This window comes from Garra rufa, chromosome 9, assembly GCF_049309525.1.
Source record: "Garra rufa chromosome 9, GarRuf1.0, whole genome shotgun sequence".
NCBI classification, from domain to species: Eukaryota; Metazoa; Chordata; class Actinopteri; order Cypriniformes; family Cyprinidae; genus Garra; species Garra rufa.
In genome coordinates, this window is record NC_133369.1 from 23,376,884 (window position 1) to 23,393,279 (window position 16,396).

Genomic DNA, 16,396 nt, shown 5'->3' on the forward strand with positions numbered 1-16,396 from the left:
TCCAGGAGAACCATGTACACATAACTGACAAGAGGAACACTTATAAGGCATTACTTACTTGTGTTTGACTTGTGAACTCCTAAAAAACTTGAAGCCAACTATTATGCCTGGATGTAGAATCAAATTTACTCAGAAAGGCTGTCATAAAAACCAAGAACTTATTTAATTGGTCAAAAATATTTCAATATCAAAACACTTAAACATCAAATCCCAACTGTCTTGGCATAGAAATGACAAAAATCCTGTACAAATGACACTTTTTTTTACAAAACAATACAAAAGTCAGTAGAAGAAACCTGAAGGCTGCCACGGCATAAAACAGAAACAGCATTTAGACAACAGAAAGAAGATAGATTAAGTAAAAAACTAGATGAGAAATCGTTTGTCAACCAGTGTTTTGCTGGCTAGGTTCCTGCGGCCCATTCCATTTCGGATTAATCTGAAGATCTGAAGAAGAGCACAATAAATGTTTGTATTAATCACCACCTCTAAAGGGTTGAATTAAACCAGTCCATTCACGTATTTACATATACTAACCAGTTGCTGGAGGTATGTTAACACCGCTGCAAGAATGAAGTTCTGACTGCCCAGATCCACCACACAGAAAAAGAGGGTGTCAAAGATCAACAGCACAGCCTCATTACCATAAAAGAGGACATCAGCGAATGAGTGAGAATCATCTGAGGGAAGATAACCACAAAAATCACTCAAACATTCAAAACACTGATGATTTGATAAGATTTGTTGTATCTAATCCAACAGATCCAATAAATGTGATGCACTCTCCTAACCAATTAACAGGAATCTTGAACAAAGAACCAGGTGACCTAAAAATTGGCATGAGTGATTAAATTGTGCAAAGTTTGCAAAGGAAGCAAGACAAAGCTGCAAAGAATGAAGAAAGGAAGGAGGAAGGACAAACCAAGAGGAGATCATCTCTAAAGAAAAAGGGAGGATAAGATCAATTAGATAGCAAGATAGAATACATTTCACAGCCTTTCTGTGGAAAATATGTGTTGATTGTATCACATGTATTATTATTGGCTATTATTGCATTTTTAATATGTACACTACCAGTCAAAGGTTTGGACACACTTCCCCATTCTCTTTGATGGGTAAGTGTGTCAACTTGGTAGTGTATGTGTTTTTACCAAAAGCTCAAAGTACATTCTAAAGAACACAACGTGTAAAGAGTGCACTACAGATGAATTATAGGTCTTTAGGGTCATATGCTACATTTATAGAAATAAAAGAAGTGAAACCAATGACTACTTTTACATTTATTTGCTCCAGAGTTGAGAAATTTAGACATATTAGCAGACTATGCAGTTTGGAACAGGAAATTATGTCTTCCTGTACTGTCTGGTTTTAGGGTATAAGAAGTGCTAAATTCACACCCTATACAGATCAGAGAGTTCAGACTTCTTATCCTTTCTCTTCACTCTCTACCTTTTGCTGGGTGCACCTAAACGGTTTAATATTTCTATTAGACTTACTTTTCTCAGATTTGATTTGATTAAGATCTGATTTGATTTGATTCAATTGATTATATTTGATTTAATTTCTAATTGGCTTTTAATTCGACTTTTAATCCTAATTTGACCAAACTTGATTTAGCTTTTTCGATCAGAGAATTGGAAATCAATATGCTTGTTCCTTTTAATTAAAATTACAATAATAGATGTGATAACCATTGACTACGTACCGTTTGGTATTATTGCTATCCCTACGATTGTTGCATTTATTTTTCTTCTCAAACATATTCTAAAAGTTAGACTTTTTACTGACTTCAGTTTTCTTAGTTAAGAACATGGGTTGGAACTCTTGACTTTGAATTCTCAAAGTGCATTACATAGAGTAGTTTAACTTTAAAATGTACAAAATTTTCCATTTTTAAAAAAAAAATTGTCTTTTTTTTTATATTGCAATAACATTATATTGTGGACATCATATAATGATATTATCGTATTGTGAGATTTTGATTCTGTTACATCCCTAATGAAAATGGTAAAAGAGATAATCGTACTTAAGCCTGGCTCATACTACAGGATTTCAAAAATCCTAACCAATTATGAAATCTGGTTGCAGCGCACACATAAGGAGAATCTTTGCAGATTATTTTCCCTGAAATCCTAAACATGCACCCACTACAAGATTTGAAAATCGTGGCACATCACACAATAAAAGATATTAAGATTATCATGCCGTAGGGATCGCCTCACATGATCACACTACAGATCGTCATTGACATTTCAGCAACTAGTGTTTATACATGTTAGCTTGCGTGCTAGCAAATTTCTACACTCACCCGTTACATTCAAATCAGAGGCGATTTCAACCCAGCTTTTCTTTGTCCTTGGGGTTGTGGTAAGTTACAGACACATCATACAGACAGTCCTTTTATTGCAAATCTTTCACAGGCAGTTTCCTCCATTTTCACTATCCAACGGACCCATAAAGCAGCTGTTTTGCGGTGGCGTACAGACTGTTGTGAAAGTAGGCTACTTCATATAGCCGTCATCATGCCGATTTAAAATCCTAAATAACAAACATGTTTGATATCAATCAGGGTGGCCCCGATTTCTGTACGAGCAGATCGGGAGGTGTAAGATTTAACCTGTGAACACCTCACATTACCAGATAATTCGCACCGAACATCAGGAGCGATCGAGGTGCATGACAAGATTTTTACTCAGATTCTTGGGAGGGTAAAATTGGGCTAAAAATCCTGTAGTGTGAGCCTGGCTTTAGTTTTCAACTAAAAGCCTCAGCGCCGCCCATAAGTAAAAATAGTTATAGGAGCAACTGACATCCTGTTAGCTATGGCGGGTAAAAAAAGCAGATGTGTCTTGCTGCAGTTGGTTGCAAAAGGTATTCCCCCTATAATTTCTAAGCAGCTGACAGCGCCCTCAATCTGAAGGTGAGGACAAATCTTTAGATTTGGAATTGGATTTTGGATTGTGCAGATTTGTGTTGGAGTACTTAGTTATTTAGGCCAAACATAAATACGACAGATTAGAAGAGTGTTTTTACCATTATAGAAGATGCTTTTATCCAGTGGCTCTATAAACTCCATACCGATGAGTCTCTCAAATAGCAGCTTATCCTTCACTATGTAATCCATCTCACGATGTGCCTGAGAAAACAGCAATACGAATGAGCAAATCAAAATCTAAAGCAACCAACATAAACAACTGGGAATATCACAAGCATCAATGAAATGAAATCCTCACATGATCAATGACAGAGCCCAGGAATCGGTTCATAGTATGGTAAGCTTTTGTGCTCTGCTCACATGGATTGGCTGACGCATCCACCAATCTTGAGGGCCCACTTCTCTGTATGGGTGGAGACATTATTAGCCACCTTTACTGAGAGTGATTTGTATGGGAGATTACTTTGCTACAGTCAAACCAAAAATTATTCAGACACCAGATCTAATTTTTATACCACAGACTGAACAAAATTAAGCATTTCTTAGTAATTCTTGGTCAAAGTATTTATAGTTGCATAAATATTTTCATGCTAAATTGTCTGAATTTTTGGTTGATTGTAATGCATTACAAATCTTTCTATGAAAGTTATCTGACATTATCAAGATGAGTTTGCTCTGATACAGTTTAACTCTGAGTTCTTGTCATATTTTAGTACCATTTTCTAAACTATAGTGAATAAACTGCGATAATGTGAGAAATTTTGAAGGTGTCTGAATAAATTTTGGTTTGACTGTATGTAATAATAAAATGTCTTAATATAGGGTGACCATATTTTAGTTTTCAAAAAAGACGATTTGAATACTCTGCATATTGATAGAGACTGATGTGCGAAAATTATATTCAATATTAGAATGTTTGTGGAAGCATGATTAAGAAAACAGTCCTGTACAAGGCTTTAATACAAAAAAGCACATAAAGAACTCCGACTGTAGAAAGCAAAAGCCGAATCCCGGACATTTTGGGCGATTTAGTAATCCCAGCCGGGTGCATTTTTTTAAGCCCACAAAGAGGACATGTCCGGGGAAAAGAGAACATATAGTCACCCTACTTGAAATATCTAACATTATCTGCTTTGTTAAAAAACAATAAAAGACTAAATAAATAAATATGTGTTTATACCCTGCTGATTGGCTCGATTATCCGGTCATATTGTGCTCGCAGGCGGTTGGTTATTGAAATCTGAAATGTCTGAGTGTCTGAGTTTGGCAGAAGTCCCCTTTGGCCACACAGATTCTCCTAAAATGCAGAAAAATGAAATAAGTCTTCCATTCAAACTTCAATCAATATTAAATATATGACTCAAAATTCATCCTACCGCCTCTCTCTTCAGGTTTGTATTCATCTCATCCATGTTAGTGTCTGCATGACCATGAACAGAGCGTCCATGAATGTAGTAGCCAAAACATCGATGAGACAGCAGCAGCACTGAGATCTAACAGACATGAATACATACATTCAAAGAAAAAAGAGACTAAGCAACATTAAACTGCTACATATGTTACGGTCTAAAATTGTACACTTATTGGCTATGAATTATAGTCTATTTGCTCAATTGCAAAGAAGCTTTCTAGCCTAATACTTACATTGCTGATTGAACACAGATCCACAAACTGGCGAATCTTGTCTTCAACAAAGCGTTCATGGAATACTGTGAAGAATATCATCTAAGGCGAAATGACACAAAAAGAAACGTGAAACTACACAGATGACACACACAAAAAGACAGGTTGATTGTCTTTAAGTGTATATGTTCTCACCTGTATTAAGCCAATGCAGAGCCACATTGCAGAAGCCACGCCATAGCGGAGTATGAGGCTGTATGGCGGTGTGTATGCCTCAGGAGACCGACGCAGGTCAGATGAGGGGTCTCTTAGAGCCAAATTTGAAAAGCCCACCACCTGCAAGCACAATATTCAACATTTGTTAAAGTAGTTCACCCAAAAAATGAAAATTCTGTCATTATAACCCTCGTTTGTTCCAAAATTGTAAGAACTTCGCTCAACTTCAGAACACAAAAAACAGATATGTTTGATGTTTTTCTGACCCTGCATAGACAGCAACGTAACAACAACGTTCAAGGCCCAGAGAGGCTGGCATTCTGACGTGGAACGTCCATCTATCTTAGTTCATCACCTGTAATCCTGTATATTCTAGTTTAAATAAGTAAGGCTGGGCAAAAAAATGCAAGTCATCGTTTCTGTCGAAATCTTCAGACATGTTTACAAATGTGTGCATTTTGCTTGTGAACAAGGCGCAGCGCATCTGAGTTGTCAGAACGTCAGCTCCTGCATCGGCAGCAACAGTCCTTAACATACTAGCATGCTCTTTGAATGGCCAGTTTGGAAATAGGTTTTGAGGCAAACTGTAGAGGTTTTGGACCAGAACTGTTGTGAGTTGTTGGCCTCACCTCCAGAAAGAAGAGCACAGCGATGACCTGAAAAGTGGGGTTGATCTTGCGAATGGTCTGAATCTCATTCCACTCATTGGCCACAAAATACGTTCGCCAGATACTGACAGGAGACGCTTGACTTTTTGCTTCGCCAGACCCTGAGCACATTACAACATAGTTATAGAATATGTATTATTAAAAATATAAAAACTGGATTGAAAGTGTAGAGTTTGTACAGGTATAACAGAACATGCATTTGAGAAACACATTGGTAATTACCCTCCACATGTTTACTAGCTTTACTACGAGGCCTTTCCCAGTCTATGAAGAAAATATCCACTGACAGCTGAACAAAGAGCTTATGAAGAAATTGGACAGTCTGCAACAACAACAACAACAAAAAAATTGGGTTAAAAAGGGAAATGACAGACATGTTCTTAAGCAACATGTAATATATAAGCTAATGGTCATACTCACCTTCAAAGCAAAGGCACAGCTAACATAAATAACAAAGCGCTCCTCCTGAGCTGGTAATGGCAGCAACACAGACACAAATAGCTGGGCCTGGAGATACACAAAAAGCCTTGTTTTTATATGACTTGTTTTGGATATGGATAATATTGCTACACTGCAAAAAATGTTTTTCTTACTTAGAGTTTTTGTGTTGTTTCCAGTCAAAGTAACTTACAATTCTCAAATCAAGAAGGGTTTTGCTTACCCCATTGGTAGATTATTTTGCTTGTTCTAAAAAATTTCGACTTGTTCTTTCTGAAAAATCGTTTTTTTTTTTTACTTGTCTAGAAAAATCCTTCTTGATTTAAGAATTTTTAGATATTTTGGCTGGAAACAAGTATTTTTTGCAGTCTATTTACCTGTTTCAAAGTTATGCTATTTACTTGTTATAAGTTGATGCCATATATGCTTTGAGATAAAGATGCAATTGCAAAATTGCTTTGTTAGAATGAGTAAGCAACAATTGTGAAAGACAATTATATGAGTTGATGCCATGTAATCAACCACAAAGGTTAACAAGAGGGTAAACAGGGATGAAGAGACCATGTTGCAACTCCAAGCGGAGGTGAGGAAACAAACCTTGAAGAAGAAACAAAAAAGTGCTAGATGCAGATAGCAACGTAAGAGACAAAGGAAAGACCACCGTCTTTTTAAGTACGAGTTACAGAGACTGATACACCTACAAAAGAAAGATTGGATCATACAAGACATTGAGGAATTGATCACTAATATGATGATTAATTGATGTGTAACTGGAATTACCCAAAAAGAAGTATAAAAGGTCTGATGAGTAAACAACTCTTAAGTGTGAAGGACACCTGATACCCTAAAGAGGACCCTTAACAGCATCTCCAATATTTTTAAATAAATAAATTTTTGTTCCGAAGATAAACAACATGAGGGTGAGAAACGAATGACATAATTTTTATTTTTAACTTGTGACAAGTGGGTGTCAGAAACACAAATCTCCACGGAGCTTATCTTTATGAGAACAAGCCTTTAGACCTAAAGAGCTTCATCAAAAAGGGGGAAAAATATGTATAGACTAGCGAAAAATCTCATTTGACAAGACAGTGGAAGACAGTCACAGAAACACAGACACTAAACAGATATCGGATAAGTGGGTAAGACTATGTTAACAACAGGAAAAGTGATAGACTTGCCTCCACTGTCTGAAAAATAGAGAGGAAGAGCAAAAGAAAGAAAAAGGAAAAAAGATGTAAAACTTAATCATATTCATAATAGACTAGACTCACCCACAGAAATGTCAAATGCAAACCTTAAAAAATATGAGCCAGTAGAGGCCTGTTCCAACTGTGATGATAAAGAAAACATTTGCCAGGTCACCAGCATAGAACACCAGAAACTTCATAATGGTCTGAAACAGAAAGGACATTATTATGCATCTGTGTTGTGTTTCGTGTTTCTAATAATCTCTACATGTTAGTCTTTACCTGTAGGTCAATAAGAGGAGATGCGATTCTTCTTTTCCAGCTTGCTGTCTTCAATAAAGAGTGGACAACAGCCACCCCACCAAGCACACCGAGAGCAATCTGGATATAATCCACAAATGAATAAACTGACCAAAATCATACAGAAAACTGACTTTCGTTCATACTCACATCAGTTTTAATCCGAGCTTCTTCCTGGTCCATCGTATACTCAAGAGAGAATGACACCTGTACATATGTACATAAAAACAGAAGTTAATCTATTTGGCTGATCGTGTAAACACTTTAAAATGTGTCAAATATTTATCATTTATTACACTGTGACATGTATCTTTTCTGTCAACAGAATATAAAGGCATGCTGCAGACTTACAGTAACAGTCTGTGTGCTAGGGTCAGTGACAAGTATATCTGAGTAAGTCACAGTCATCAGTGGAGGGTACACCTGTCCCTTCTGTGTATTTGGCACCAGCTGAAACCTGTTCGGTGCAGGACATCAAGCTTAGTGTGATCACACTATGTGTTTATGAGTGTATTGTAGACCTACTTACCCAATCTTAATGTTAGTGGCCACACGTATGACCCTGGGTGTAGAACTCACAAACTTTTCCCTTCCACTCAACGTGTCCACAAGCATCAGCCTCCGGGTCAGGTACCAGTTATTCTTGTTAGATCCTGACACAAGAAAAGTCAGCTTGGTGATAAAGCAGCAAGGCCTTTACACATAATCAAGTGTTTGTGTGTTGTACCCTCATTAGTGAACTGGCCATTAAACTGCTGGTTGATATTTAGGAGAGGAACTGCAAGAAGACGCTTGTCCTCCTGTGGTTTCTGAATGACCAGGAACACGTCATAGAACACAGGCTCTGGATACCCATTCAGAAGCTCTGACACAGAGAGCACACACTAAGAAAAGAAATAAAAACTTTACATACATCCACATATTTAGCTGAAAAAAAAAATGTATGTTGACCAAACACAATATGGAACACATACACTATGTGGACAACAACAGAAGATAAGTCAGACTCACACTCTGCTTGTAGGCTGTCCCAAATGTGAAGGCAGACTGTTGTCTGGTAGGGGTGTCTGGACAGAGCTATAGATGATTTAATTAAGCATATTTGTCTCTCAGAAGAAGTTATACCATTTTTAAAGATAAATTCTAAGACGTTAGTAAAAATGTTACTAAGTGCAATTTTTGAAGAACACAAAATATGCTGAACTTTATTTTTAAGCTAGAAATTAAGAAAATAACAGTTTTTTTTTATTTTATTTTAAAGGGATAGTTCACCCGAAAATTAAAATTCTGTCATCAATTACTCACCATTTATGTCATTTCAAACCCATAAGACCTTTGTTCATCTTTGTAACACAAATTATGTTATTTTTGATGCAATCCGAGAGCTTCCTTACTCTGCATAGACATCAACGCAACTATCAGGTTAAAGGCCCAGAAAGGTAGTAAGAACATTGATAAAATAGTCCATGTGGCATAAGTGGTTTAACTGTAACTTATGAAATAATGACTTTATTCAACAATTTTATTCTCTTCCATGCGCCGTGGTACGTAAATCGTGGCAGAGACCAACTCAATCTCGCTAAATTAAGTCATTATTTTTGTTTTCTTTGCTCGTAGGTTCATAACATTATGATTGAACTATTTTAAAATAATGTCCAGACTCTGTACTATCTTTCTGGACCTTGAATATTTCAGTTGCATTGCTGTCTATGCAGAGTCAGAAAGCTCTCCAATTTCATAAAAATATCTTAATTTGTGTTCCGAAGATGAATGGTTTTGGAACAACATGAGAGCAAGTAATTAATGACAGAATTTTCATTTCTGTCAGGATCACTATCGTCAAAGATGACAACTGACAACTAGCATACAGTTTGGAATGGCGGTACGGTTTTGTTCTGGGCAAGAACTCCCTGCGCATCCATGCAGACTAGCATGGATAACATCTGGAAGAGCAGCAATAATCCCCCAGTGTAAACCGAACAGAACAACATAAATGTATAACAGATATCATTAAGGTTCAATAATTTAATGTAGAATTAGAATTAGTCTGATTCGGTTGAATCCTTACTGACAAGAGGAGTCGTCTGGGATGGAGGTGGGAAATTAGCTACTGAGCAGCGCGAAGTTGGTGATAATACTGAAGGACCTTATATACAAGAGCTGTGATAGGTGTCCTATCCCTATAGGTAGACGTGGATCAGCTGAGAGTCAGCTGATACGAGCTTGACTAACGTGTCCTGCCAGAACTGAAGCTGATGCTAGATTTTTGGGTGAACTGTTAAGAAATTTTAAGAAATATTTGTGAATTCGCCCCTCAAAGAGTAATTGATTAAGCCTGCCTACCTGGAGGTTACCTTCACCGATGCTCTCCCATCTCAGAAACTCTCCACGCACAGAGTAAACAGCAGCCCGCAGCTCAATGTTTGTGTTCTGAAAGTGAGAGGAAGGTTGCACTTATGTACACTTATGCTGAAAAAATGCTGGGGTGTCCAAACTCTTTACCTTTTGTGTCCCTTTAAAGCTGAATCCAACAGGAAGCGGCTCATTCTGCAGAATCCGTGATGCCAACCCCAGCTGGTCTCCATAGTAGAGCCAAGGCAGGTTTGTCCTCCTAGGGTCACAAATGAGGGTGAGGGTCTATGAGGGTCACAAATACAAGTAAACTGGTTTCTTCTGCACCTTAGTTGTGAATTTGCAGTTTCTAACAATATCATCTAATATCAGATCAAATCAGGGTCCAGTTGCATAAACTGCCTAGACTAGTCTTACAAAGTTAGTCATCTAATTGGTTTCCATCAAGACTGGTCCTAACTTCATAATGTCAAGACACAAAAAGGTACAGTGACCCATTTTTAATCAGAAAAGTAAGACTGGATGACCTCTTGGCTGACTGCTAGTGGGTCAAACTAGTTCTTAAGACACATTCTTAACATAGTGGCTATGTTTATGCAACTGGTCCCTGGTCTACCCACACCTCTTCTCCATCAGGAAGCAATTTGTCTTGATTGATACACACTGTATTTAATTATATAACAAATACAATTTATGTTGCACATGGCAGATCTCTTATGGTTATTTCAAATAGCGTGCTTCAAATCTAGGGCCCCATTGCCTTTTGAAGAGAGGGATACATCACAGTCATTATGGCAGAAGACTTACAAGATCTGCACTGAGCTTGTTAAATTATTTAAAGGGATTCAATAGTAAACAGTAATTTTATTTGTGTTACCAGTAGGAGATGTCCTGGCTGCTTCCCTGAGCAGCTGTTGCTCTGTGGACTGTGTTGTAGAGGCCACAGGCATCATTGTTGATGCTGCTAGAGGAGTGCATGTTCATCACACACATGTTGCCCAGAGACTGACATGCTGTCCGGTTGGAGAACGACTACAGAACAAAATGAGGAAAATTTAAAAATGTTCAATGTCCAAAGCCAAGCCTAACATGTAAACATTTGATAAAAGACTTGGGCATGTGTGTAGACATTTACCAAACAGGCAGCTGCTGAAGAATACAAGAAGCTTGAAAACCATGCTGATGGGACGGAGAGGGTCTGTGTAACACACACACAAAAAAAACATTCCTCAGCACACTAACAAGTGTACACAAACACAATTCACAATGTTAACTTTGAATTCTTACCAGTTGGCTAAAAATGACATTTGAGGCAACTGAGGTAGGCAGAGCATTTGGATGAGAAAAACACATCCCACCTGCCTGTAAACAGAGCAATGCAATCATCACAATCAATGCATCACATAAGCATACTCACCTTTTTCTTCCTGTAAAAGTGAGTGCAGCCATTTGTAAACTTCTGGTCTTATCCACGTCCAGCTATTTTTAGCTGTACAAAAGAACTTGTTTTGCTGCTTGATATTGCAAATTGGTATGTCTTACCATATTATTTTACTGTAGTACCCTAATTATGAGCACACTAGTTTGCAGTGCAAACAGTTTTACAGTTTACTGCACTCTCGTTATTTCCCTAGAGTGGCTAATGAACCGGAAGTCTCACCCACTGGCTCATTTTCACATTGAATAAAAAGGTGGGTACATACACTACTGGTCAAAACAGTGAAATAAACATTTGCTCGCCAATGTAAATGATTCTCACCTGTACGTTTGAAGCCCCACAAACACAAGACAGAGATGAGTTGATGAAGGAGTCTTCGCATCTTACACACCTAAGAATACACAAGTTTAAACAAAATGAATCACTTTATGCAACATGAAGATCAACATGAATCTACTGGCATTAATAGGACAGGAATTACCTGTTGCCTGTCAAATCTGGGGCAGAAAAAGAAGGCTCTGTTGCATTGCATTCTTCACACCGTGCTTCATTTAATGGATTCCCATTTCCATCTCTCTCCACTGATCAATACAGACATGCCATAAAATTATAAACAATTCTGTGCCATTTACCCAAATGGATTTTATTTGAGTGCTTATAAAGTGTTTTCACAACATGTCATCAATCGGCCATATTGGCGGCACTGAACATAAACAACGCCACTGAACTGAACAGAACTCGCATTGGTCAGACCAGGAAAAACATTTGGAACAAAAGGCATTTGTGGTTGGCCAAACTGAACCAGGATTTCCAGGGCAAGAATCTTGACAACATTCGTGTTTGTGCTAATCATTTCTGTTCAGGCAGGTAAAACATTGGGGTAATACTGCTCGTATGTATCTTTACAACCTATTAACTTTAGTTTGTCAAAATATTGCACCTTTTCCTGCTTACTAAATCCTTCTCTATATGATTTAGCATATTCCACACATTTTTTCCATGGCTTAGACAGTATAAATTAGCTGAACAACGAATTCAGTAGTACATTAACTGTGCTTGTTGTTTACATCTGAGTATCGCCAACATGATGCACATCCGGACACATAAGTGCAAGCCCACTACTGAACCATGTTTATTTGTATACTAAAATAACTAAAATGAAAAACACTTACCCAGCACACTTCCTTTCGGACATTTACACTTGCCATTCTCCCCTAAACTTCCAGGACAGCGGATACACCCATACCCATCCTGGGTGATGCCCTATAAATAAGAGTAATCATATACATGTATAACAGTATTAGTATTCTTAATATTATTAATAATATAAGAGCCTAAATGTAACCATGGACCACAAAACCAGTCATAAGTAGCAATAGCCTACAATACAATGTTCTGGTCAAAATTATTTTTCATCATTAGGTTATTAAGTAAAGGTGTGGTAAATATATAAAACTTAATTTTTGATTGCCAAGAACTTCATTTGGACATTTTTGCAATCTCAGATTCTAGATTTTTGTATCTCGGTTTAAAAAAACTGCCCCTTATGACTGGTTTTGTGGTCCAAGGTCACAAATTAGTCATTCAAATACAATACAAAACCTGATTAGCATCAGGACACTGCTGACACGTGATGGATGCCCCGTTACTGACCAGCACCCTAAAACCAGTCTGACACTCACATGCCAGTCCTATATGGCAGAAAAACCACATACATTTAAAATCTGTTATACAGTTAAGTATATAATAAAGTTCGATGTTCCATAATGACACTCATTTTGTTTATTGTGATGTTATGTGCAGCAGCAAATGCTTAACGTTTCACTAGCGAGCATGCAATTGATTTTCTCGCAAGATGCATAAATCGGGTTAGATTAACAGCAAACGTGACAATATATCAGTACAAGAGTTCTGTTTAGTGTACAACGTCCATCATCTTCAGGTTACATCGGTCAAAACAAAGCAAACTAACGTTAATCTGTGCACGACGTACTTGATTTGCTGCTGACTTGATTCGGCCCGCATTTCACACAAGACAAGCTCGAAATATCAAAATAACTTTCCACATCACAACCCGAAGGCTGCTGAAAAGATATAGAGAACTGCTGGCAGGAAAAACCGTTTAGTTTTAACAGAAATATGATGGAGAAACTGCACACAAACGCTTTCAGCGTCCCCGTCGCCATGGTGCAGATGACTCTTGATGACGTTCCTCTTCCTGTTTACGCTGAGGAGGCGTGAAGCGTGCGCGCTCTTAAAAGTCCCCTGCAAAAGGAAGTTGAGCATTTCCCGCCGGACTCGTGAGCTGTGCTGTCTGCAGGTTACCGCGTGTTTCCTCAGACAAAAAGTCGTGTGCAGAGACGCATTGGTATCGAGGTATAAGTTTCAGAGAAAAACAGACGGTAAGTAAAGCTCCGAGGACGCATTCGTATTGAATGTTAAGGTAAAAGGGGATTTTCTGAGGTGTGTTTTGTCCGTTTTGAAAGTTGAAAAAAGAGGAGAAAAGTTTCAACGGTGGATTTCACAAACTCAAAAGTTGCTTTTTGCCTTTTTAACAGATCCCATTGGTTTGTAAGAAGAATCTGACCATGACATTAGTGGTTCTGCGTTTGCAAGGTTTAAACACAGAGGCAGGATCTCAAGATATCAGAAGATTTTTCCATGGCTTGCACATACCTGAGGGCGGTGTGCATATCACCGGTGGCGAGATGGGTGAAGCTTTCATTATTTTTAATTCAGAGAAAGAAGGTCAGCTAGCCATGCGCTACTCTGGAAAACTCCTCAGAGGCACTTCTATCACATTACATATTAGCAGTCTGACTGAGCTCAGGAGAAAAATGGAGTCAAGACTGAAGAAACCAAAGTCCACAGCTGTGGAGACAAAAATAGTGCCATCATCTCCACCTGACACCAACAGAGCTCTTTTGCTTAGTCTAATGACTGCCATTCAAGGACCAGTTTCAAACGACAAAGTGAACCAATGCCAAACGCCTGAAAATTTCAACCAGAATGTTGTAGAAACAAATAAAAGGTCCTCAACTGACAACCGAGCAAATACAGATGCTCAGCAGAATATAAATCATGAAATGGCTTCCAAAGAGCAGAAAAGCAGAGGGGAAAATCTCAATTCCTCTAAACCGGGCTACCTTCGCCTTTTTGGATTTCCTGACTCCATTTCCAAGCAAGAGATCTACCAGTTCCTACTGGGACTCCCAGTCTTGGAGGTCATCACGAAAGTCCGACTGCAACTAGGCTGGTGCTGTCTGGTGAAGCTGACCAGTTTTTCAGATGCTGAGGAGGGGCTGAAGTACAGCCGTAGAAAATTCAAAGAATACAACGTTGAGGTCAGACTTGCCCATGAGAAGATGTGGACGGATGCTGTGGAGCAGTCCAAAAATTGCACGCAAAACATCAAACCTCACACTTTCTCAGAACAAAGGGAAGTTAATACAGAAAGAAATGCGATGAGAGGTTTCTCAACCAAAAGAAGTGCGGAGGAGCAGCCCTCGTCTGGATCTCCCAAAAAACACTGCCAAAATGTCCCATCCTCTCAAACTGAACACCGTGTTATTGTCAATAATCTCTCAAAGAACATAACCAAGACGGAGATCAAGGAGATTTTCAGATGCCACGCAATCCCAAACTACAGAATTAAGCATTTGTTAAACAAGTGGGCAGAGAGGACAAGCACTGCGTTCATTAACTTCGAGAATGCAGAAGACTATGCCTCAGCTCTAAACATGAATGGCACAACTGTTGGCTTAAAGAGCATCGAAGTGTCACCCATTACTAAAGAAGACATGATCGCTATACTCAGCAGAAACCGTTGTGTTAAAGTCTGGAGGCCACCGCCTTATGGAAACGCACATCTAACCATGTCATGCGTATATGCACGCAATTTTCGTGCAGATGTCAGGAAAGAAGAGGTGAGAGACTTTTTCATGCACTTCAACATCTGCGATGATGCAATCGTATTGCTTGTGGACAACCAAGGCAATGGTGTCGGGGAAGCCATCGTGCAGTTCGAATGTGATAAAATAGCCAAACATGCCCAGAGGCTTCATGGGAAGTTTTTCATGGGAGCAAAAATTCTACTCACTTGTATCACACGTCAACAGAAGGAGAAGATCCTCGGTACGCGGTGAACAACTGGAGATGTGAGATGTTCTCAACGAGATTAATTTGAAGATTCAGCGTAATGCTCTATCATTAGCTCTGTGAGCTGTACATAACTTTTTGAAGCAATGTTCTCAAATGATAATATGGGTACAACAATTGAAGATTCCCAGTGAAACTTTTGAGTACCACATGGAAGGAGTACACCTAAAAAACATGCAATGGTTGCCAGACTATAAAGGACTGCTCCAAGTGGATAAATAATACCTGTGTATTTTCAAATTTAAAATTCAAGTTGAATCCTATTATATTGCACTTTTTTCCCCTTGGTTGTAGCTGATGAACATACAGCTTACTGGCTTCAATTAAAAACAGATATCACATATCCTGTCTTGCATATAAATATTTTGTTATTCGAGTTTAACTGCATATATTTTAAGTTTAACAGAAGGAATGTGTTACAAAAAATTATTTAAAATCCAGTATTTTGTTTTGGCAGCTGTATACCTGCCTATTTGAACAAACTAAAACAACCATTTTGTGTTGTTTCTAATGTCTTAGTGACCTGATAAACTTATGTTTTTCATTTGACATGTATATTTAATGTTATATTGTAATTGAATTTGATAATGTCACTTGCAATTTCAGTGATGTTTCAGTTTTGAATTATTGTCAATAAAAAAAACCCTAATAAGTCTTCGGTCCAAGATGCATATTGCCTATGAAATCTGTATGATCAACAGCAGCACACCTTTTCTTTTTCTTTTTCCCATACGCTTACTGAATAGAGGTACACTGAGCAGTCAAGGCTGAGGTGGAATAACACCGCATTACTGTCGTTTGCGTAGGTGGAACTGCTCTACATCATGTGGGCAAGTTCTTGGGGGAATGAAGTACATGAGTAATCAAGTAGAACCTTAATTAAAATAAAATAGTGAGCATGCTGTTTTTGATCAGTGTCACTGTGCCTACATCTCTCAGTGTATGCAACCTACAGATATCATCAGGTCACTGGAGAGTCAATCAAGAGCCTATGAAGAGCCTAAATTCTTCTGGAGAACAGTGAGCTTTACAAGACAATGCACAAAGTTGACAGAGATGCTGGACCTGATCGAAGCAA

The 16,396-nt window shown here is 38.3% G+C and overlaps 2 protein-coding genes across 2 annotated transcripts; one reads left to right on the plus strand and one right to left on the minus strand.

Annotated features, from left to right (window-relative positions):
* Positions 1-131: 131 nt before the first annotated feature.
* Positions 132-13,346, minus strand: tmem67 (transmembrane protein 67). The gene is made up of 28 exons (XM_073847142.1): positions 13,154-13,346; positions 12,763-12,851; positions 12,333-12,423; positions 11,642-11,741; positions 11,482-11,551; positions 11,010-11,084; positions 10,858-10,920; positions 10,600-10,754; positions 9,873-9,981; positions 9,714-9,800; positions 8,382-8,447; positions 8,098-8,254; positions 7,900-8,023; positions 7,722-7,827; positions 7,521-7,577; positions 7,353-7,451; positions 7,178-7,276; positions 5,863-5,949; positions 5,665-5,764; positions 5,404-5,543; positions 4,754-4,894; positions 4,580-4,660; positions 4,312-4,428; positions 4,116-4,232; positions 3,234-3,338; positions 3,034-3,136; positions 538-680; positions 132-447 (listed from the first exon to the last, which is right to left on the minus strand). The coding sequence occupies exons 1-28, from the start codon at positions 13,344-13,346 to the stop codon at positions 367-369; spliced, it is 2,955 nt and encodes a 984-aa protein (XP_073703243.1). The 3' UTR covers positions 132-366.
* A 118-nt stretch (positions 13,347-13,464) lies between these two features.
* Positions 13,465-16,334, plus strand: rbm12ba (RNA binding motif protein 12Ba). Its single transcript, XM_073846876.1, has 2 exons — positions 13,465-13,562; positions 13,719-16,334. The coding sequence occupies exon 2, from the start codon at positions 13,749-13,751 to the stop codon at positions 15,303-15,305; it is 1,557 nt and encodes a 518-aa protein (XP_073702977.1). The 5' UTR covers positions 13,465-13,562; positions 13,719-13,748; the 3' UTR covers positions 15,306-16,334.
* The last annotated feature ends 62 nt before the right edge of the window (positions 16,335-16,396 follow it).